Raw genomic sequence first — 23491 nt, 5'->3', positions numbered from 1 at the left:
CTGCTTTTATGCACGCCAATTCTCTTCTTTCTTCGGCGAGATCTATGTTCGGAAGGGGATAGCAATCTGCGGAATGAAGACTCCTTTTGAAGAAGCTTTTTCACCCTTTGGTTATAATTCCGCACTTCCAACTTATTTGATGGCAATTCTCGATCCCTGGCTGGGGTCGAACAATTTTTTTATTTTCATTAAAGTTACTGTGCAGAAATTTTCATCCGGAAATGAAATTTTTGATAATTGAAGGACCAAATTGCAATTTTATAACCCACCAACAATCAGTTATTTTCGGTTGTGAAATGAAGGGATGCAACGTTTCATCCTAAACCTCTACATAATCCAACATCCCCGGCTCACTCCGCGTTGAAATGAAGTTCAACGAGCCGTATATAGAGTTTTTTTTTTTTAATAATAATTTTCGGACGTCCGACCCTTGCCACAGTGGCGGACGTCTGCCCGCCCGTCGCCGGGACGTCCGAGGACACCCGACGTCCTCACGGGACGTCCGTATCCGACCTAAACGCCACAATGGCGGACGTCCCGGTCGCCCGTCGCGACGTCCGACCGGACGTCCGCCATTGGAGATGCTCTAAGTGACTCGTTTATCTTTTTAGCAAAAAATTATCTCTCTTACTTATTCTTTATCTACTTTATTCACTTTTCACTCCTCTACTTTTCTCTCTTTCATATTTTATTCTCTCTATTTTAATTATTCAAATATCAATTTCTTAAATTCCGTGTTAAATGAGGTGTTTCACTTATCTTGGGACGAATGGTATACATATAAATTTTGTGATAGGGCAAAAGAAAAATTTGTATTTTTACGCAATATATAGTACTTCGATTCCTCCTTTCCCAATTTTATACTATCATCTTCGATTTCTTCTTAGTCTCTTTTTATTACAGCCATTCAATTTGGAATAAACGTAATTACTCTTTTTAAATAAAAAACCCTGGTTCTTCCATAATGCCTCATTCGAATATGCTCATGTAGTCGTCACTCAGATAAAAACAGCAAAAATCCTTCCAACCACAAAAACAAACAAAAGAACCCCATAAATAGAATGAATGAATAAATATAACAAAAAATAAAATAAAATGATAAAAGTGCCTTTTATGGGCTCACCCACACAGCTGATCCAGTCCAAGCCACTTCAGTTCCCAAAAGAGAATATTCCAGTCTTCAACTTCACCCCACATTTGGATGGACATCTGCTATTGGGCCGTGGAAGTCACGCGATAGCAAGACGAGTATGACAAATAGTAACTGACCCTTAGAGAGAATGAAAAGCCACTCAGTTTTCCGAAGCCAACCGACGAGAAGGCGTGTGAACTCACGCTCTCGGGAAAGATTCCTCCAACCCCTCTGATTCTTCCACCCTCTACAAGAATATTCCGACCTTAGAATTAATTTTGGAGAGAGAGAGAGAGAGAGAGGGAGAGAGAGGGAGGGAGAGAGAGAGAGAGAGAGAGAGAGAGAGAGAGAGAGAGAGAGAGAGAGAGCGAATTTGTTCTCTCTTTGAGGAGGTAGAGAGAGATCTCTAGAGAGCGTTCTCTCCTCTCTCGCTCTATCTCTCGCTCTCCTATCTCGATCGCCTCTGCTCTCCTCTCTCCTCTCTCTTCTCTCCTCGCTCTCTCTCTCTCTCATCCTTCGGCTCTCTCTTCTATCGATGAGCGCGCTAGATGAGAATCCTCGAGAGAGAGGTGTTTAATATTACTCCACTAAAAAGAATTACTCCACTAATCTTGTTGAAAATCTGTTTTATTGAACATTATAGGAAAATATTTTATACTGCATGAAATAGAAGAAGCAAGGTTGACATTTCCAACTTCTCCTTCTAGTGAATAAGTATGTGAATTTTTTCCTTTTAATTCGCTTTTAATACTTTTGCCAAAAGTTTGTTAGTATAAGATAAATTTATTAAAGACTACGCTAATAATTTTAAGTATTTATTTCACATCTGAATATCTAATTGAGTTGGTTGGTTTGGCATCAATTCAATTAAACAATGTCTTTCAATATTTTCAAATTCACAATTCTTATCAATTCGAGTACCTTCGACGAATTGAATTCTCTCAGTTCCACTATAAATATATATACTTATTCAGATGTTTCACTTAAATAATTTTTTTTAAATAATTCCACATCGTTTTTTTTATTTTATTTTGTGGATTCAGCCAATATAAACATAAACATAGTAGTACTATATGCGGAGTATTTTTATTTTACAAGTTTAATTTGTATAGGCCTATAATAATCAGTCGGAGAATAAATTTAGAATTTACAAAAGTATTAACGATAATATTTGTATCATTTCGAATTTTCATTATTAAAATAGTAAAGTATTTTAACCAATCAAAGTTGTAGCTATTTCCTCCTTTTCGAGTCAGATCTCATATTTGGATAATTGCAGTATAATTTTAGAAAAGGTTGTTTAATGCGTTGAAGAAGATAAAAAAGTAGTTAAATGCATTAATGAAAAAAAAAGTAATAAAATAATAATAAAAAAACATAAGGGTGCGGCGTTAATATCATATCATAAACCAATCAGGATTAAGTTGTGAGATTATTTTAGTTTGAGGAGAATAACTATGACTAATTATCTCATGATTATCTATCTAAGATCAAGTAGTGAGATTCAATCTCATGAACCAAATATAATAGTACATATTTAATTATGAGATATAATGTTTCAAACCCGAACAAAACCTAAAGTGTCGTTCATTTGTAGGACTTATTATCATATATTTATCCATCTAGGGTTAAGTTGTGGGATTATTTTAGTTAAATGGAGTGACTATGACTCATTATCATATGCTTATTCATCCTATATTCAATTGTAAGATCAAATCTCATGAACCATACATAATATGTATTCAATCATGAGATATAATTTTACAAATCGAATGACTCCAAGTATAAATATTAGTTAGTGTTAATTTTTTTTTAAAAAAAGAAAGTGTCATACTCCCTCAATCCTAAGTTAGTTGGGACATTTCTTTTTTACACAAAAAACAAGAAATTAAAGTGTTAAATGTTAAAGAGTCAGAGTAAAGTATGAGAGAAAAATAGAGTAAAGTATGCAAAAAAAATAAAGCTTTTGTCACAAAAGAAAATGACTAAATTATATTAGAACAATCTAAAAAAGAATACGACTCAACTAAAAAGAAAAGCGTAATGTCTATCTTGAAATGAAGAGAGTATTACTCCCTCCGTCCCACAAAGATTGTCCCACTTTGACCGGGCACGAGTTTTATAAAAGAGGGAATATCATTTTTGGTCTACAAACTTTGCCAAAGTATCATTTTAGGTCCGTGAACTTTGAAAATATTATTTTAGGTCTGTGAACTTTGAGTTAGTATCATTTGAGGTACTTTTTACTATTTCCAAGTTTTTTTGGACGAAAATACCCTCAATACCTTAAAGTGTATATATTTTTAATAAATTTATCATATACTCATAATTTTTTATAAATATCTTTACAATATATTTTTGACAAATTTTCTAAATATAATTTGACCTTAAATATTATCACTTAATTTTGTGACATGCAAGTAAAATTGCTTTTTCAATTTTTTATATTATTTTTTTTTAAATTGAATAAAAAACTTTTCTTTAATAATAAAAAATTGAATAAAGATCTTTTCTTGCATGTCACAAAATTAAAAGATAATATTGAAGGTCAAATTATATTTAGAAAATTTGTCAAAAATATATTGTAAAGATATTTATAAAAAGATCTTTATTCAATTTTTTATTATTAAAGAAAGTTCTTTATTCAATTTAAAAAAAAATTAATATAAAGAATTGAAGAAGCAATTTTACTTGCATGTCACAAAATTAAGTGATACTCCCTCCGTCCCGTGCTACTCGCACGTTTGCTTTTCGGCTCGTCACAAAGTCCTTACACTATTTATAATTTAAGTTAGAATTAATGCATTTAATTAATATGTTAGTTTAAGTTAAGAGCTCTTTTATTAAGTGATGTCTCATTACACCTAAAATTCTTTTTTAATTACACAAAAAAATCAATCTCAAATTTACGGCCTAAAATGAAAAGTGCGAGTAGCATGGGACGGATGGAGTAATATTTAAGGTCAAATTATATTTAGAAAATTTGTCAAAAATATATTGTAAAGATATTTATAAAAAAATATGAGTATATGATAAATTTATTAAAAATATATACGCTTTAAGGTATTGAGGGTATTTTCGTCCAAAAAAACTTGGAAATAGTAAAAAGTACCTCAAATGATACTAACTCAAAGTTCACGGACCTAAAATGATATTTTCAAAGTTCACGGACCTAAAATGATATTTTGGCAAAGTTCGTGGGCCAAAAATGATGTTCACTCTTTATAAAATGTAATGAAAAGTGAGTTGAAAAAATTAGTGGAATAAGGATCATACTTTTATATATAAGTTTTATAATAAAATGTGAGTAGAAATGCGTTAGTGGAATATGAGGTCCACTATAAAAAATGATAAAAAGTAAAATGAGAAAAATTTTGTGGGACGGACGAAATTGAAAAAATGAGACAATCTTTGTGGGACGGAGGGAGTACATTTGAATTCGATAACGGAAAATGGAGGCAAAAGTCGAGGAACAAAAAAGTCCAAGGACTAAAAAACAATTTAGTCCTAATGGACGCAGAGAGAAAAGGGCCCTCGATCTTATCTAAATTACAAAGAGTTACATCAATGGCAACCCCACACATGAGAATCACTCCTCGAATATTCATCCTCTTCTCTCTTTCACACGCGCCTCACACACAAACTCTCTCTCTCTCTCTCTCTCTCGCTAATGCTATCATTCAAAGATTCGTTTGTACGCGACGGCCCGACCTCGACAACTCACGCACCCCTCGTTTTCTCCTTCCCTTCAAAAACAAAGAAAATGGCAAACAAAAAGAAAAAGAAAAAGAAACAAGAGAGAAATAAATTCGCTCATAAAAATTTTCTAACTAAACCAATTTATATTCCTTTAGGTGATTCTACTTAGATACCTTTATTCTCGAATTTTCATTCGGATCTCTCCATGTTCAGACAAAACCAAAGCTTTCTCCCCCAATAAAATCTGGGTCCCCAGCTCCCTTCTCCCAAACTCACCTCAAATCCCAATTAATCAAAATCACAAATTAAACATGACGATCAACACCCACAATCATAATCACCATTTCCCTGTAAACATGCAGCAGTGCCAAGATCACATCCACGCCTTAGAAGAAGAGCGTCGCAAGATTCAAGTCTTCAGCCGCGAACTCCCCCTTTGCCTCGACCTCGTCACACAAGGTATTTTCGCCAAACCCTAATTTTGCTTATTTCGAAAATTCTGATTTTAATTTTGGGGGGATGGTGCAGCGATTGAGGCATGCAAGCAGCAGTTATCCGATACGACGACGGAGTACAATCTAAACGGCCAATCGGAATGTTCGGAGGAGACATCAAGCGACGCTCCAGTTCTCGAAGAGTTCATTCCTTTAAAGAGGGGTTCTTCTTCGCAAACCGACGGCGAAGAGCTTGAACCTAAGAAGCCAGCGCATAACATTGCTAAAGATGCCAAAATTTGCCAGAAATCGGACTGGCTTAGATCTGTTCAGCTATGGAATCAAACGCCAGATCTGCCCTCAGTAGAGGTGATTTTCATTTAATTAATCTTAATTTTATGCAAAATTGCTGTGATATGAGTTTTTAAATGGGGTGGGTTTTAGGATTCTCAGGCAAAAGTGGAGGTGAATAGAAATGGGAGCGGCGGTGCGTTTCATCCCTTTAAGAAAGAGAAAAGTCAGGTTGAGACTACTAAGGCGGCGGCTGTTGCTCCGGCTCCGGTGAATAGGTCGGTGGCGCCGCCTTCTACGAGCTCCTCGGCGGAGACAGGCGGCGGCGGCGGTGGCGGTGGGGAAAAGAAGGTGGATAAGGAAGGGCAGTCTCAAAGAAAGGCGAGGAGGTGTTGGTCAACTGAATTGCATAGAAAATTCTTACATGCCCTTCAACAACTCGGTGGCTCTCATCGTACGTACTAGAAACTTCCAATTCCAATTTGTGTATAAATACTTTTTAATTTTCTCTAATCATGATTATCTGTTAATTAATTTTTGCTTCTCACTTTTGTGCAGTTGCAACGCCGAAGCAGATTAGGGAGTTGATGAAGGTGGATGGGCTCACTAATGATGAGGTTAAAAGCCATTTGCAGGTAATTAATTTTGTGATTTAAATTTATTTTTGTACTAGTAGTATGCAAGATAAAAAATGGGATAATTCAGATAATTAATTTTGTGATTTTAATTTATTTTTGTACTAGTATGCAAGAGAAAAATGGGAAAAAAAGTGGATGGTAGTACAAATTGTCCGTGGCTGGCTAAAGATTATCTTAGATTTGGTCTATCTTCATTGGGGGTCCTAGCTAGATATAGATGTGATATACCACGAGAAAATTGCTTGTCAAATTCATAATGGTGGGGAATCAATATATACTCGAATAATTCCAATTTGAAATAATAATCGACGAATCAATAACCTTTAATTAGTTCCCTAGAAATAAGCTTCACAATCAAGATTGATCTCTCCTGTATTCTAGCATCCAATGCTTTCAAAATAATTCATGATAAAAAAATTTAACTTTTGATTGTTATTTTTAGAAATGCAACTCCCTATTTACACAATTGGGTCAATTTGTGCAGAAATACCGTTTGCACTCGAGGAGACCTAGTCCTTCAATCCAAAACAACAATAGCTCACAAGCCCCTCAATTTGTGGTGGTGGGAGGGATTTGGGTGCCACCGGAGTATGCCGCGATGGCAGCAACCGCCACGTCTGGCTCCGGGGAGGCGTCAGGGGTGGCCACGTCGAACGGGATCTACGCACCCGTCGCAGCGCTTCCGGCGCCATTCCGGGAGACGTTGGCCTCCCCGAAGGTGAGGCCACTGCCGTCGGATGATGGCCCATCCGGCGGTTGCCTTAGCGATGGCGGAGGACAATCGCATTCGCCTGCGACCTCCTCCTCCACGCATACAACTACTGCCTCGCCAGCTTACTGATCCTTTTTTTTTACTATATAAGTTTGTGAAGAATTTGTGTAATTGTAGAAATATGTTACAGTGATGGGTCGTGTAATTTCGATGAAACTATAGAGGGGAAGAAAAATGAGTCGATTTTTGGGTCACTTTCGTTTCGTCCATAATTTTGCTTGATAGAGGTTGTGGAGGCATGCACTTGATAGCGACAGCCCAGTTAATTTGATTAATTATGGATATAGTTTCCCATTGTGCTGGACCGTAATTAAATAAGGATTATTAATAAATCAAGTGGCTTATGTAAAAGAAATCAAATTGAAGTACAGATTGGGTTTGTGCGAGTGCCATGCCTTTTCATCAATTCTGTGTGCTTTTCATCAATTCTGTGAATGTTTGAAAGCTAACTTCTTGTGGGCGTCAAATACCTTTTTTTATACACACCGTGGTTTAGAAGAGTTTAAATCCATCAAATTCACAATAATTAAATAAATTATGATTCCTAGATAAATTAATTAAATAAGAATTTAACCCCTATTATAAAAGAGAATACAGTTGAGGTATTACTTTTGGTGCATGTAGATTAAAATATAAACATTTAGTAACATTAAGTATAATGATAATAAATTTTACTACTAAAAAAGAGGATAGAGTAGGAGAAAGAGAAAATAAATAATTGTGTTGAATTTTATTCTAAGAAAATAATAAAATACTACTTAACTATAAAAAAATGAAATTTATTATACAAACTTCATTACGTTTCACAAGTTAAGAAACGCTCAAGAATTCAGTTATTGCAAATTTGTGATAGTTGTATAGAAGGCGAAGAACTAGTATAAATAAAACTATAAATAATATTGATGTCGGTGTTGATACACTAATCAATAGCAATGGTATAATTTTACAACGTGACAAAAAAAAGGAACTCCGATCCATCCGTCGACAAATAGATCACAACAATATAGCTAGAGAGCTTAATTTTAGATATATTGACTAATTGGAAATTTAAAATAAAATTAAATATTTGGTGATTGATAATGAATGGATCCGTTTAACAAAATCCTCCTACTACACTCGTGGTTTGACAAGAAAAGCACAAATGGGATGTTGTATTAGTTTAGATGAATTTAGTATCTCTAAATACTAGGATGAAAATTTTGGTGGTGAAAAAAAAACCACTAGTAAATTGACTGGAAATGCCAGGTCAGCTTTTTAATTAAGAGCATCCACAGTAGAACGGATGTCCCTGCGGATATCCCGACGGACTTCCCAAAAACACATCCTGCCACGTCATAAGGACATCCCACTGCACAATGGTGGACATTCCCAAGGACATCCCGACGGACATCCCACAATAATAAAAATTCACAGATTCACCAAATTAAACAATTTACGGAATTAAAATTTTGACACGAATACGGAGAAAATGTAACCATTTTATTTAAAACAAAAAACATACATAATTATTAAAAAAATACATAGTTAAAAAAACAACCTCAAACTTCGACAAATGCGGCCCCCGTCTCACTCCTCGTCGTCCCCGCTGTCAGTCCCGTCAAAACAATCGGGCAGGGGTGGCATCCTCAAATCGCGCCGCATACTGTCGATGACATCCTTCAGCATCAACTTGTATAAGGGGCCAGTCGCTGCAAGCCACTTCTCCATGGTGATTAAAAGTGAATCATGCAGCTGTATGCGGGCGAGTGAGGGGAGCTCGGGATCGATCTGGGAAGGAGCTGCTGATTGGACCTCGGGTCCGGACCCGCTGGCGCTTCCCCTAGCCATCCGCATCGCAGACTTTTGCCCAACCGGGCGACGTCGGCGGGATTGAGGGGTTGGGAACTCTGCCTCAGCGTCAGGGAGTTCGTGGGAACCGACACTGTTGTTGTACTCCCCGGAGGCGTTGATCTTCGTCCGCTTCGGCCAGCCTGCTTCAACACCCAAACTAAACTTGGCGGAAGTCTGCACCACAAGATAGACCTCCTAATATTTGAATTCCTCGAAACCCAATTCACTGTCGGGGGACTGCAGGTGAGACAGAAGCTTGACATCATCGGCGGACATGCCGATGGTTGCCGTGCGAAGGTTGTTTTGGTAGATGCCGACAAATCGGCTGAGCTGCCTCCTTAGCCGCTCCCACTGTTTCCGGCATTGCTCTCCATCGTGAGGCTTCCCACCTGGCGGTTTGAATTGGAGGTAACTTCGGCTAATGCGCCACCACATTCTGTCGATATGCTGGTTAGCCCCAACGTAGGGATCCTCGACTATACTGATCCAGGCCTTCACCAGAGCAACGCACTCCTCTATGCTCCAGATGGTCCTCTTTCTCCTGCCGGCTTCCTCCCCCTCCCCATCAGCCCTCGCCCCACCCTCGTTCCTCGCATGCGCGGACGAGGTAGTGTCTTGTCCTTGCCCTTTCCTCTCCCTTGCCTCCGCGTCCTCCCTGCCGCCGATGGCATCTCAGTGGGAGACTCCCTGACCGGAGATAGCCCTAACTCCTTTAAAGAGAAAGTCTCGATGTCGGTGAACTGAGTCTCCAGAGGAGTACTCTGGGGGTATCACTTGATAATAGAACCATGTAGGGGCGATAGACATTGTCCCCAGGTGATTGGGGGACCGCCTGCCTCCCCCCCGCGCGCAGCGGCAAGCATGCCCTGCATCATCCCGGGCATTTGGGGCATCATCCCCGTTATCGCGGCACTCATTCCGGGCATTTGGGGCATCATCCCACACCAAGGGGGTACATATTGTAGTACCCGGGCATCATCCCCCCATTTGGGGTTGGGGCATCATCGGCGCCATTCCGGACATCATCCCGGACATTGGTACACTTCCGCCGGCATTTCCCCTAACTCTAACGGGAAAAGTCGGTGTTTGTGACTCGCTCGTGTCGGGTGAATCACTATCGAAGTATTTCATTTATCTTCAAAAGAAATGAAAGTAAAAAGAGATAAACTCGTTAAAATAAGTGGTGTGAATGAAATTAAGTTCAATGAGCCGTATATATAGAATTTTTTTTAAATGAAAAATCGGGACGTCCGTCGTGTCACCGCAATGGCGGACGTCACGACAGACGTCCTCGGAATGCCGCGGAACTCCGGTGTCCGCAACGCACGTCCGCGTCCTCCTTCCTGCTGCCTAATGGTGGACGTCCGCCGTCATGGATGATGTGATAATTGTGATGTTTGTGATGTTGTAACATGTTATGGACAGATTTAATAGAATGAGAAATCTGGTGTGCGTTTTTGGAAGCTTCACCTAATTATTTATAGCATATTTTATGCTTTTGAAAATCTAATCAGAGAAGGCAATCAGTGCATGCTATTTTTTTCATTTAAGCGAATGTGCATATTTTCAATTATTCAATTAAACACTACACCAGTTATAACCCAAGCTGAATTTGCCTGTATAAATATCGGCATTAATTCCTAAACAATTATTTCTTGCGAATAAATTAAAAGCGTGACACGTCGATTTATAAAATTTCACGTATTAATTGTTAAGTGCGACATTAGCTGTAGTCATTTATTCAATTTCGATGGATCAACAACCAAACCCCTGGCCTACAGGTACTTAATTAACACAAGGAATATTCACATTAATTTCACCGTCACGGCATAGGAGATAATGCAATGTACATCTATAACACATACCGGTCAGCAAATAGCAAAAATCATATTAATTATTTTTATTTATTTGTTTGGTCAATGCTGCTGATGCTATTCCCACTTTGTGGAATCTATTACTTGACGAATTTCTTATCAGATTATAATACTATAATTTTTCTCTCTGTCTGTGTGGAGAAAGCAAAGTGGCCGGATTAACAATAACGCAACGAATTTATTTGCATTTTATGTCTAGATGCACTACTTGAATAGAAAATGAAATCAGAACATTTTCTTGATTAATTAAGTTTTATTTGAGATTTTAATCTTTTTTTGGGGGGGTGGGGGGGTGTGATACGAGGAGGTTTATCCCATCAGGGTGTTGAAATTGTTTAGTGGAACGGGTGGTTTAGTTGTTATCGGAGATTAATTACTTAAGTCGAATTGAAAATACGATTAATTTCTTTCAAATAAAATTTAAATTGGGATTGATTTAATTTGATAATCTATTTGAGAATGTTGTTAATATTTTCAGATGAAACACTAAGCAAAATACCAGGACGGTCGTTGGACACCTAAAAGAAAAGGTGAAAAAAATATATGGAGTACTAAAGAATTGAAATAATTGGAAATAAATAAATTTAGACATGGAAGCTAGATTTCATTTCACCGTAACGTGAAGACAAATATTTGAAGGCAACATAACGTAAAAAGACGAAATTTGTTGTATATTGGTGATTAGGGCCTACCCAAGAATATTCTGGCTGCAGTAGAAGCATATTATCTCTAAATAATCTTTAATTAAATAATTAATTGGTTAAACTGTTGTTAGTGTGATATTAGTGAGCGATGATTTGATTGGAGGCTGTATTCAGCATTTGTTTATATTATCTTGTTGCTAACAGAAAAAAAGATATTCTGATCCCTAGAGAATCTTTTCTTCTCTAAGATACCAATTTATTGTCGGCTTATATAAATTAATTTTGCAACTTTGCGTCAACCACCGTGTTCATTAATATTCGACCTAATTTTTTTAAAAAAAGACTTTTAAAATTTCTACACACCCACACACAGAACAGTTTAATAATGTAGACACAATGCTGGCTATGGTATATTCAATTATTTTCCAGTATAATAGTAGTACCAAAGTAGATCATACATTTATTATGTATTTATGTGACCTTTAATTAAAAATCGTTTCCTTCTTTAACATAATCAATATATGTAGTATCAATTTTTAAATTAATTTAAGTAAAACATAAATTTTCCGATAAATGGGTTATTTAAATAATGAAAAAGGTAAAACTATAATAGTAATGAACTTTTCCATGTACTTTTATTATTTAATTTTCTCTCGTTAATGCGATACATACAGGCCAAATTTGTCTAGGTACATTAGTACCCTTCCAAATGTAGAAAGAATCGAATAAAAGCCTGAATTTCCATATTGAGATGCATATTTTTTAAAAATATTTTCAAGATCTCAAGAGTGCTAAATCATATTGGCATTCCATGTCAGGCCATGCTCCATTACAATCGGCTAAGCTAACGTGCGCTCATAATAAACTTAGTGTAACACTAGACATGCCACGTTTCGTATATAACCATCCCTATTAAAGTTATTTATTTATTAATCACGATCTATATGATAATTATAAGTTATTTTCAACTTACTTCTGTATCTTAAAATTTCAAAATAATTACATGTATCCGAAATCACCGAATGAATAAATTTATGTACTTCCTAGTTCCTAGGCTTGAAATTAACTTGATAAATTCAAGCCCGTGAGCATAATAATAATAATAATAATAATAATTAAATAATAGACACTAAAACGTGTGTGTGTGTGAGAGAGAGAGAGTCCAACTATAAAGTGGCCTTTGGAGTGGTGGTTGAGACATATGTCCCTTGCTGCCATCGAAACAACAATGTATTTTGAAAAGGACAACTACAAAAACGCCAAAGTTTGGAATGCATGTCTGAGAGCATCCGCAACGCGGTGCCGTCACCGTTCCTATGCCGTTCCGGAGGAACGGTTTCGCGGCGGCACGCGTTGCAGCGTGCGTTCCGTCGCCATTCCGTGCCGCCACCGTTCCCATGCCGTGCCGCGTTTCGTTCCTCCGGAACGCGGAACGAAACGTTCCGCCACGCGCCGAGGCGACGTGGCGGACTCCCATTCGACGCGTGAAGCCCACTCGCTGCCCCGCGAGTGGGCTTCGTCCCGATGACGCAATAATTCATTTTTTTTAAAAAAAATTCGAATTTAATAAAAAAAAATAAAATTTTTTTTATTAACGGTAATGAGACCGTTAATTTTATAGCCGTTTTTTTTTTATTATTATTATTTATTTACTCTATAAATACTCCTATTTCATACTCATTTCAATAAATATCCCCCGGAAGCTCAACCGCAAGTAGTCCGCCTCGAAGTGGAGCGCATCCGTCTATACAAGAACGGTTATCTATTCGTGCAAGGACACGCGACTCTAGCGCCCACACTCAACTCCAACATGATCTAATTGAGCACATTTGGGCAAACTTTGGCGGATGAAATTATTAAAATTGTGTACTTTTATTTTTTTATGATTTTAATTGTGTGCTTTTTATTTTTTTAAGTTTAAGTTGTAACTTTGTTTTAATGTTGTGTGTTTTTTAATAAAATGTGTTTGTTTTTTTAATTGAATTGAGTTGAAATTAAAAAAAAATGAAATTGAATGAATAGTAATTTAAGGAACGGTTAAGGAACGGTTAAGGAACGAGGGTTGCAGGTTCCGTTCCTTAGTTAAGGAATGGAGTAAAAAAGTACAGTGGGGCCCTCAAATAGTGGTTTAAGGAACGGTTTAGGAACGGTATAGGAACAGCGTTGTGGATGGCCTGATAATTCAAAGCTATTTTAGGAGTACAATTTATTTTACTAGTAATAATTTAATTCGACTAAGCTTCCCATGTATTGGTGCTTATCTCCCGGGGTCAACATTTTCCAAATAAAATGGATCTCATTTCTACATTTCCTAGATACTCCCTATTAGTACCTTCATGGCTAAATCCCTCTCCATTCTTTTCAAACCAAACAATTACGTTGCATCCAACTTTTTATGATAACATTTAATTGCAATGACACTAGAGAGATGCTTGGGAATATGCTTACATATTGGGTTTACATTGTGTGGGTCGGCTTATTTTCTTTTTCATACAACGACATGTTTTGAGCTCAAAATTGAATCAATAAAGTATTTAATATCTGGTTGCAGACAACTATTGTATATAGATATTTTATGTATTGGGTTGGTTTGACATTGTATATTTTAAAGTAAGACTCTCACCGTATTCATATAGACGTTTGACACAGGGGCGTAGCCAGAAAATCACGCCACAGGGGGCAAAATTATATCCAGAGTAATTTTATGAATTTTAATAAGGGGACAATTAGTGAAGAAGTTGATATATATTTGGAAATTTGTACCAAAATATAGAAGGATGAGTGGGGATGAGGAGGGGCAATTGCCCCATCTAGACATAGGCTAGCTACGCCCCTGGTTTGACACCACCTAAAAGACTGTATCGTTCTATATATTCTGAAAGACGCATCATGCTATTAAGTTGGCGATAATAAATTATTGGTTGTCAAGATTTAGGATCTAAATATCTTAGCTAACCAAGGATTGGTTCTAACATATGATCGACAGACAGCTAAGGAGTCATTAAATAGTGTTAACTTTGTTGTAGCATATAGTAGTATGACTTATTACATGAATAGACCTTTACTAGCACATCCGTACACATTCTTGTTGGTTGCCCATCATTAGTAATTTTTTCCAAATTGCAAGTGTTAACCTTGTTAGTATGACTTATTACGTGATTAGTATGGCTTTTGATAACTCCTACAGTCACTGTACGAAAAGACCCATTATCACACACATACACATATGTAGTACGTACTTTATCAGAGCTGACTTAGAGAAGTATGTCTCCCTCCATTTGGCTTTTGCAGTACGTACTTTTTCTAATAGCAATTTCTACAACCATCATTTTTTTAATATTGATACACACAGAAAAGTATATACGAATTGCGTAAATTAAACCGTTCATGAAAAATCGAAAGAGAAGTGATCTATTTAGTGCAGACAACAAATTCCACAGGATCATGGTGTTGTTAATTTAACTCGAAATTGTACCAAGAGAATACAAGAATTAGAATACTATAGCTAAATAAATTAATATAGAAGTTATTCAAACTTTGAAAAGCGGAACTACAAGCACCTCTTATAATCTGATATGTTCGTAACTATTTTCATTTAAATCTTTATGGACTAATCTTACAATATTTATTTATAACACGATTTATATCTATGTATAAAAAATTATTTTAACGTATTAATAATCCACTCCTCTGCCAGATGTGGATTGATTCTCATGAAGTCTAATCCCTGGCCCCAACTATGTGGATCTAGGCAAAAACTTAGTCTGATTACTTAATAAAAGTTAATTAGAGAAAATTAGATCTCATAAAGTCTAAAATCAATAATTATTGATTCTCTATCAGACTTTATTAAAATTAGATTTAACAAAATTAATGAGAATTAAAGAAAGGGGTCGAAATCAACAAAATGCAAGAGAAACCATCTCTTTGGTGTAGAACAATTTTCTAGATTTAGAGCATCCATAATGGCGCTCGTCCCGGCGGACGTCCGGCCGGCGTGCCGGAGTTCTGCACGGGACGTCCGCCATTGCGCAGCGGTGACGCGGACACGGACGTCCGCTGCGGACACAGGAGTTCCGCGGCGTTCCCGAGACGTCCGTCGCGACGTCCTTGTGAACGTCCGTCATTGCGTTGACCCCACGGACGTCCGCGCAGACGTCCCAATTATTTTATATTTTTTTTCAAAAATTCTATAAATACGGCTCCTTGAACTTCATTTCATTCGCACCACTTGTAATTTTTTTATTTAATGAAATTTTAATTCCGTAATCGTGGCGAAATTTTAATTCCGTAAATTGTTTAATTTAGTGAATTTGTGAATTTTTATTATTATGGGAAGTCCGTCGGGATGTCATTGGGGATGTCTGTCACTGTGCAGTGGGAAGTCCTTATGACGTGGCAGTGCAGTGGGAAGTCCTTATGACGTGACAGGAAGTGTTTTTTGGATGTCTGCGGGGATGTCCGCCGGACATCCGCACCACCGTGGATGCTTAAAAGTAAGAATCTTATGTCGAACAGTGTTGCATGTCAAAAAACTTACAAGTATGCCATGAAATTCGAGTTGAAATTGAAATATGAAATATCTCTAATGAAGCCCAAATAAATTACATCAATCAGTGTTTCGGCAGCCTGATGATAGTAGCTCACAAAAATATCTAGCTAATGGAGTACTAGCTTCCAGCCCATTTACATGAGTCAAAGATAGAAGTATAACAAAGAGAGATGAAAAAATTGCAAAAGGACGAGTTCCATAATCATTCGAATAAAGCTTCTTGCCCAATAATAGTCCATCTGAATTTATTCTCTTTCAGTTACAGCAATAGTACTAATTTACAACTACTTGATCTGTTCCAAAAATATCCCTATTCTATGCAAGAAAGCAAGAATCTATTGACAAAGTTACATTACCAAACCAAATAAATGAGTCCAAAAATCACCTTACTACTAGGAGACCACATGCTAACTGTTTGACAGATTTGCATGCTCCTACAACTTAAACATAAGCGCTCTTTCCCATTTTTGGGGATGATAAGGAACTGGACTAACAATTCTAACAGCCTGAGGCAGAGGCAGCTCATCATCTACATAAGGAATTTTTTCGTGCCAAACAAAACCATTCTCATGCTCATATTTCTGGAGCAACCCATCCAACTCATCAATCACTTGATGATATACTAATCTCCATGACTCTTCTTTTGGAATTATTTTCTTTGCTTTTGCTAAAGCCCAACGAAGAATTCCAATTCCTATGCCAATGTTACCATCGGTTCTTAGACCTTGCACGTGGTATTTGTAACTCGTCAACTCGTGCACTGTTTTGCAACATAACAAAAAATCCTGCAGGGGTAGCACCAAAATTACATATCTACTATATTAAATATCACCAACTAGGTGAAAGGCAGCAAATATTCATAAACACTTATAGTGACATCTATATCATTAACCTCAGGCACTTTATGCATTCAGTTTGTGAACTTGTTATCATGGAAAAAATGTTAAGAGCTAAACATGACAATATATTGCTTAATAATATACAAAATATTTGATTTGTCTCAAGCAAAGGACATCCTTACCAGAAATCGTGGTGAAATATCCTTGCATTCTTTGGCTGCACCTTGCCAGATATTAATAGCTTCAACTAAAAAGTCTGCCACACCGCAGTGTAATTTTGCCAATAAACCCCCCGTATTTCCATTTTCTTGAGCCTTCCTAGCAGAGACAGCCTATGAAATTCAAGATGAAGTTATAATACAAGACTAAGACTTTACGTGCACACCATTCATATCAGAGGCTGCTTAGTTCAGCAGTAGAGAAGATAATTGGAGCAAAAATCAAATATAACTTTCATTACCTGGGCATCTGCTAAGCAAACAAGACTCATAACAGACAACACACTAGATAAAGCTTCCGGTGGCCTTTCTTGGGTCCAAGATAAATTTGTATGAAGTTCGTGAGCTGCATAGCTATATACTCCAGCGGCTTTCCTGAAGCGAGTGGTAGATTGGACTAGATCTACAGCGACGAACAAGGAACTAGTAGAGTTTCAATACTTATGAATGTAGAATGATAGAGTCAAAGCTCTATGCGGAAGAGGTATGCTTACCTGATGATAGAACTTCAAGAGCATGCTCACGAAGCAACGATCCATAAAGGAAAAGGGACATCCCAAGCTCAAAATAAATATCATTAACCTGATATAACTTTGGACCCTGAAAGTGAAAAAGAGACGGTGTGGAAAGCACACTACTCCATCTCAGCTTAAACTCAGTAATCCAGTACATAACTTTACGGCTTTTGGCATTAACAATGATGTGATGAATGAGGTTATCCAACAGAGGTAAATACTTTTCCAGCTTTTGAATGTCCTGGAGAGTTGCCAACAAATAAACAAATCATGAAATTTGCAAAATATCAACAAAACTGCTTTAGAGCCTACATAGAACTCAACTCAATCAACCATAACCAATACTAAAGTTATCTCTAGCAGTTACATATCAGAACTCCTAACACAAAACACAAATAGAGGGGTCACATGTTCCATCCAGATTACTTCTCAATATTTTTTTTCCAAATGCATTATAATTGCAGCAGTAGATAGTCCGTAAGACGTATGAAGCTTCTTCGACATACTTAAAATCTAGTATACCTGTTCACAACGAGATGTCAGGCCTCCCGACATTTCCCTAGCAATGGCCTCTGTAATGAAGGTGCTAGCATTGATGGTGTCCTCGATTGCTTACGCTTGGAGCTCAACTCTTTAAGTTGTTCTAGTGTGCCAGAATCGCTAGCCGCAATCACATCTTCATATACCACCTAGCCAATTACAAGACGTATTTATCAATCATGAATTGATCCGGTTTTAGTCGGTTTTTAACTTCGAAACACCAACTCAGCCTATTAATAGAGCTAACTAAAAACAAAATGTATGACGCAGAGCTATTCACTAATTCATAGTCGTTTCCCCAAACGAGTTTGATCAGAACAAAACGAGTCTCATGAATGCACTAATATCAAAATACATTATCCTAATAGCTTGAAACATCCTTTATACCCTTAATTCGCAACAAGAATTATCCACAGCAGCATAATTAAACACTAGTATATGAAGATGTTGTTGTACATACCGGCTTAGTTTTCAGCTTTGAAAGGCCTGGATAACTGATCATCATCTTCACCGACAAAATTAACAATCACAAAGAAATTTTCTCTGCAAAGGAAGAGACAGTGCTGATTCCTCGGACGATCCCTATTCAGATTTGTCACTCAGATTCAGTACCATTAAATAGCGTTGATTAGAAAGGTCATCAAACCCAAACGCAATACGACGCCGTATGAAGGGGTTTAAGAATCAGATCATCAGCAATTCTGGTTGGCAGTTGAGACTCAGAACGGAGCGGCAATTTTTCAGGAAACGCCCTAGAAAATTATTAATGAAATATCTTCGCAATGAACTTGAAATTGAACCTCATATATTAATTAGTACCACATATTTTAATCATATCGATTATTGAGAGGATTATTATGGATTTTGGGTCGTTATCAGATTTATTTTTCCTTCTCAGCCAAGAGTTAAGAGTGTGGTGGAATGTGGATATTTATAGGATGAGGCGTTGGGCTCGGATTCTGATCTTATTGGGCTTAGTTTTGTGGCCCATTCCACCTTGTGGTAAACAAATGCATGCTTTTATTCCGATATTATTTTGTCGTAGATATACAAGATGTTTATCGCAATGTTTTATGGATACTATATCTCTACATATCCAACATACAAATTGTATAATAGTTATAAGCTTATTACACGTGTGCTCTGTATAATTGGAACGATTTATCTTTATGTTACTAGTTTATTTTACAATCAAAGTACACATCTTATGTTTCAAAATTATTCGTGAACAAAAGAAACAAACAAAAAATGATAAATAATCAGAACCTTTAATAGACTTAAACCCGACACCTTTGTCATTCTACCAGTAGATCAATGCAATCATATTATGTTATTGTTAATTGCATAAAGAGTTGATATATGTATTCAATTTGAGTATTTATATTTCCATTCACAAGTCACTTATATCTCGAATTTTGTTTAATCAGGTAATATGTGGAAACCCAAGTAAAATTATTTGGGCCTAGGCCCAATTATCCTGTTGTGAATTTCTGCTGGAGACTCTAATAGGGCAGTAACTCTTTTTTTTTTGTTAAAGAGTATTTTATATGATTGGGAGATTCTCTTTATATTTTGTTTTCGTACTTTTATAGTCTGAAATTTCAACAAATACTCTGTAAAAGTGAGTAATCAAGAATCTCAATTTGTTCACCCCCAACTAAACAATAAAATAAAATTCCAATAAAGGAATAAGCCCCTCTACACATCCAAGCCCCTTGGCCTAGCGGTAAAGGGTGCTGGATACCGCGTCCATCCTGGAGGTCTCGAGTTCGAACCCTGGGTGGCATAAAAATCGATATGGATTGTTCCATCAACTCGGAAGCCGGAATCTAATCCCTAATCTAGATAAGCATAATTTTGTTAACTTTCCAAACTGATCATAATTATACTAGCAAAATAAACACTTGTCACAAAAATATTGTTGCAATGATATTTACGATTTAATACTCGCTTTTAAAATTTTTACTACTAGTTTAAAATTCTAAAACCGACTCAATCCCATACAAAGTGTACGGCACATGTGCTGCACATAATCGTATGCTAACACGTGTGTAATGATCAAATATTTGAATGGAGTTAATGCCGTAAATAGTTAAAACAAACGGAATTATTTTTCTGTCAGTCATTAATTAACGAGACCACCATGCAACTTGAGCAAAGGGGCACACCACTTTTGCTATAATTGGACAATTTTCAACCACTAACGGTGCATAATCAATCATGATGAGTCCATCACCTAACTTATTGGTTAGTGACTTGCTATGTAAAGTCCATTCTTATTATTTTCAATTTCGTATTAAAAAAAATTGAATTGATTTGAAATTGAAGAAAATCTCCAATGATGAAAATGTGGTTTTGAGGCCTAATGAAGCCTCGAAACGTCGTTACAACTTTCATATAGTTGTTAGTGCCTAAATTCTTGACCTATGTATAGACAAGAATTAAGAATATCGTTAGTCAACTTAAATAATTAGCGCATTAAGTCTAAAAATCAATTAGTCTTTCTAACCACAATGCTCACTAACAATTATTAATCACCTTTTTAGATTATGTAATCTTAAGTTTTATACAAAAATAATCAAAAGGCGCGAATAAATTCAAAAGGGTTAACCGTCACCTTTACTCCACCAAGATTCTCAGTGCAAAATCTGTCACTATAAGTTTGTGCTCATGTTCACTAATTCTCCAACTCACCTTATTTTTTGTGTTTGCAGCTATGGTTTCTACTTCTCCTCCTCAGCCCAAGGTAATAATAATTACGACTATAGTCCATTTAAATTGTTCCATGATGAAAATCCAAATTGATAGAATTTTAATACTATGTTTTAGGAGGCTCCATATAGTGAAAAAAGTGGCGAAAATCATCGAGTTCGAGAGGCAAAATGGTGGTACTCGACTTTTCACACCGTCACGGCCATGATCGGCGCTGGAGTTTTAAGCCTACCCTACGCCATGGCTTACTTAGGCTGGTACTAAATTGACGATTATTATTATTATTATTATTATTATTATTATTATTATTATTATTATTATTATTATTATTATTATTATTATTATTATTATTATTATTAATTTAGTACAGTAGTAATTTATTTAAATTAATTTTAGGGGTCCGGGGACACTGGTGATGGTATTTTCGTGGTGCATAACGCTCAACACAATGAGGCAGCTGATCCAGCTCCATGAGTGTGTTCCCGGCGTCCGGTTCGACCGGTACTACGACCTGGGACGACATGCGTTTGGGCAGAGGCTCGGGAAATGGATCGTGCTCCCGCAGCAGTTGATCGTCCAAGTCGGGTGCAACGTGGTGTACTTGGTCACAGGAGGAAAATGTCTCAAGAAATTCATGGAGATTGCATGCACCAATTGCACCCCAATCAAACAATCTTATTGGATCGCAATTTTTGGAAGTCTCCACTTATTCCTATCTCAGATGCCAGACATCAATTCCATCTCTGGGGTCTCATTGGCTGCAGCAATCATGTCACTAAGGTTTAATTCAACCCTAGTCCAAGTCTTCGCAAATATCATATTATATTCACCACTACTTTTTAACGAGACGCTAAGTTGTGTGTCAAACTATACCATCAAAGCTTCATAAAATATTCATATTGTTGTTGTCTCAACTAAAATTAGCAGATACACATCAAAGCATCCCAAAAAAACAAAATATTAAGATAATTTATCTTCAACTTAGGGACGAATTATGATTATTTTAGAAAAAATTTAACCGCTAGTAATTGTGTCTCATTTTTGTGTTCTTAAAAGATAAGTTTTTTGTAGTGATTATTATATTTGGAAACTTCTGGCTTTGGCAGCTACTCAACCATTGCCTGGGTGGGGAGCCTGAGCAGGGGGCGGGCCCCGGACGTGAGCTACGAGTACAAGAAAACGAGCGACGTGGATAGCATGTTTCGAGTGTTCAATGCGTTGGGACAGATCACAACGGCTTTCGCCGGCCACGCGGTGATTTTAGAGATCCAGTCCACCATTCCATCGGCCCCTGAGAAGCCCTCGAGCATCGCGATGTGGAGGGGCGCCGTGTGGGCTTATTTCGTCAATGCCATCTGTTATTTTCCGGTGGCCCTCGTCGGATACTGGGCCTTTGGACAGGATGTCGCGGACAATGTGCTCGTAGCCCTAAAAAAGCCGGCGTGGCTCATTGCCGCCGCCAATTTGATGGTTTTTGTCCATGTTATTGGCAGCTATCAGGTCAATATTTCCTAGTCCAACATTTATAGCGATTCAATTACAGCGGGGACGAAGAGAGTATAATTTAATTTTGACTAGTCATTTACTTCAAATCCGCTATAACCTTTGTAGATATATGCAATGCCATTTTTTGAGGTTGTGGAGAAGACATTGGTTGCAAGATTTAAAGTAACACATGGGCTAGGGCTCAGGCTCTTTGTTCGTTCTACTTATGTTGGTAAGGGATTTTTTAACCAATTTATTCATTAAATATTTATAAATCATTTCATAACTTCATATAACAAACATGGTCAAATTCGTATTATTCATTATTTTTTGTCATGGTGTGCAGCTTTTACTTCGTTTGTTGCTGTGACTTTCCCATTTTTTGGCGACCTTCTTGGTCTGTTTGGTGGCTTTGGTTTTTCTTCAACTACTTATATAGTGAGTTTAAGCATATTTTTTATTCACTTTCTTGAATTTTTGTAAATATTCATCCTTAATTTGCAATGTAACTTTTGTGGGTTTTGATTCAGTTGCCCTGCATAATTTGGTTGAAAATTAAAAAGCCACAGAGGTTCAGCTTGTCGTGGACATTCAATTGGGTAATATTTATGTGTTTTTTTTTATCTTCATCTAATATGTATCTCACTCATTTATTATGCAAGAGAGTTTTGAAATATTGATACAAATAAAGAGGCGCTATTGGCATGCTAATATTTGATTTATGTTGGAATTTTCAGGGATGCATATTTTTTGGTGTGTTCATCTTGTTTACATCAACAATAGCTGGAGTGCGAAACGTCGTCGTCGATTCTTCAACCTATGACTTCTACTCATAAAATAAATCCTACTATTGTAGTTCGAATTAAGTCTTTGATTAGCTAATTATGTGTGGTGTTGAAATTTGAAGATCTTCAAGACTTCAAATGTGTCACAGTAATCAAAAGACAACTGAACTACTGAAAACTCCTTTTGTTAGTCAAGAGTAATACTTATATTTTTGCCTAACCTTTGTAATTTTGGAGGTACAAATATATAACTCTGGTCTAATAAAAATGATTTTGCAGCGATATGGTCGATTTGCTCTAGCTTTTCACCGGACAAAGAAAATAATTTTATTAAGTGCCCTCGGTCGTTAAATCATATACGTACGGAGAATATATAATAAGAGTAAGAATTTATTTTTATATGATTAGATGAGGATAAAATGAAAAAAAGTACTCCTTCCGTCCCAAGGTAGATGTCACACTTGAGAGATGACTCAGGATCAGTAGTGTCAAACAAGAAATTAAATTATTTGTATACTTGAATTAATATAC

The 23491-nt window shown here is 36.8% G+C and overlaps 3 protein-coding genes across 4 annotated transcripts; 2 read left to right on the top strand and 1 right to left on the bottom strand.

Moving 5' to 3' along the window:
- The first annotated feature begins 4866 nt into the window (after positions 1-4866).
- On the top strand, positions 4867-7160 carry LOC121768990 (transcription factor HHO2-like). 2 transcript variants are annotated; one of them, XM_042165626.1, is made up of 5 exons: positions 4867-5290; positions 5360-5634; positions 5719-6010; positions 6115-6191; positions 6679-7160. In XM_042165626.1, exons 1-5 carry the CDS (start codon positions 5143-5145, stop codon positions 7033-7035), a joined length of 1149 nt encoding a protein of 382 aa, XP_042021560.1. In that variant the 5' UTR covers positions 4867-5142; the 3' UTR covers positions 7036-7160. The 2 variants fall into 2 exon arrangements, with proteins under 2 accessions (XP_042021560.1, XP_042021558.1); XM_042165624.1 differs by having other exon boundaries at positions 4870-5290; positions 5710-6010.
- An 8900-nt stretch (positions 7161-16060) lies between these two features.
- Positions 16061-18846, bottom strand: LOC121766526 (BRO1 domain-containing protein BROX-like). The gene is made up of 6 exons (XM_042162782.1): positions 18439-18846; positions 17961-18127; positions 17418-17679; positions 17166-17326; positions 16888-17037; positions 16061-16651 (listed from the first exon to the last, which is right to left on the bottom strand). Exons 2-6 carry the CDS (start codon positions 17991-17993, stop codon positions 16301-16303), a joined length of 957 nt encoding a protein of 318 aa, XP_042018716.1. The 5' UTR covers positions 17994-18127; positions 18439-18846; the 3' UTR covers positions 16061-16300.
- Positions 18847-20581: 1735 nt separating this feature from the next.
- LOC121769529 (lysine histidine transporter-like 6) lies at positions 20582-23242 on the top strand. Its single transcript, XM_042166364.1, has 8 exons — positions 20582-20724; positions 20808-20947; positions 21087-21470; positions 21797-22190; positions 22302-22407; positions 22522-22613; positions 22706-22774; positions 22913-23242. Exons 1-8 carry the CDS (start codon positions 20695-20697, stop codon positions 23009-23011), a joined length of 1314 nt encoding a protein of 437 aa, XP_042022298.1. The 5' UTR covers positions 20582-20694; the 3' UTR covers positions 23012-23242.
- The last annotated feature ends 249 nt before the right edge of the window (positions 23243-23491 follow it).

This window comes from Salvia splendens, chromosome 15 (genome assembly GCF_004379255.2).
Source record: "Salvia splendens isolate huo1 chromosome 15, SspV2, whole genome shotgun sequence".
Classification (NCBI taxonomy): Eukaryota; Viridiplantae; Streptophyta; class Magnoliopsida; order Lamiales; family Lamiaceae; genus Salvia; species Salvia splendens.
This window is presented reverse-complemented; position numbering and strand designations above follow the sequence as displayed.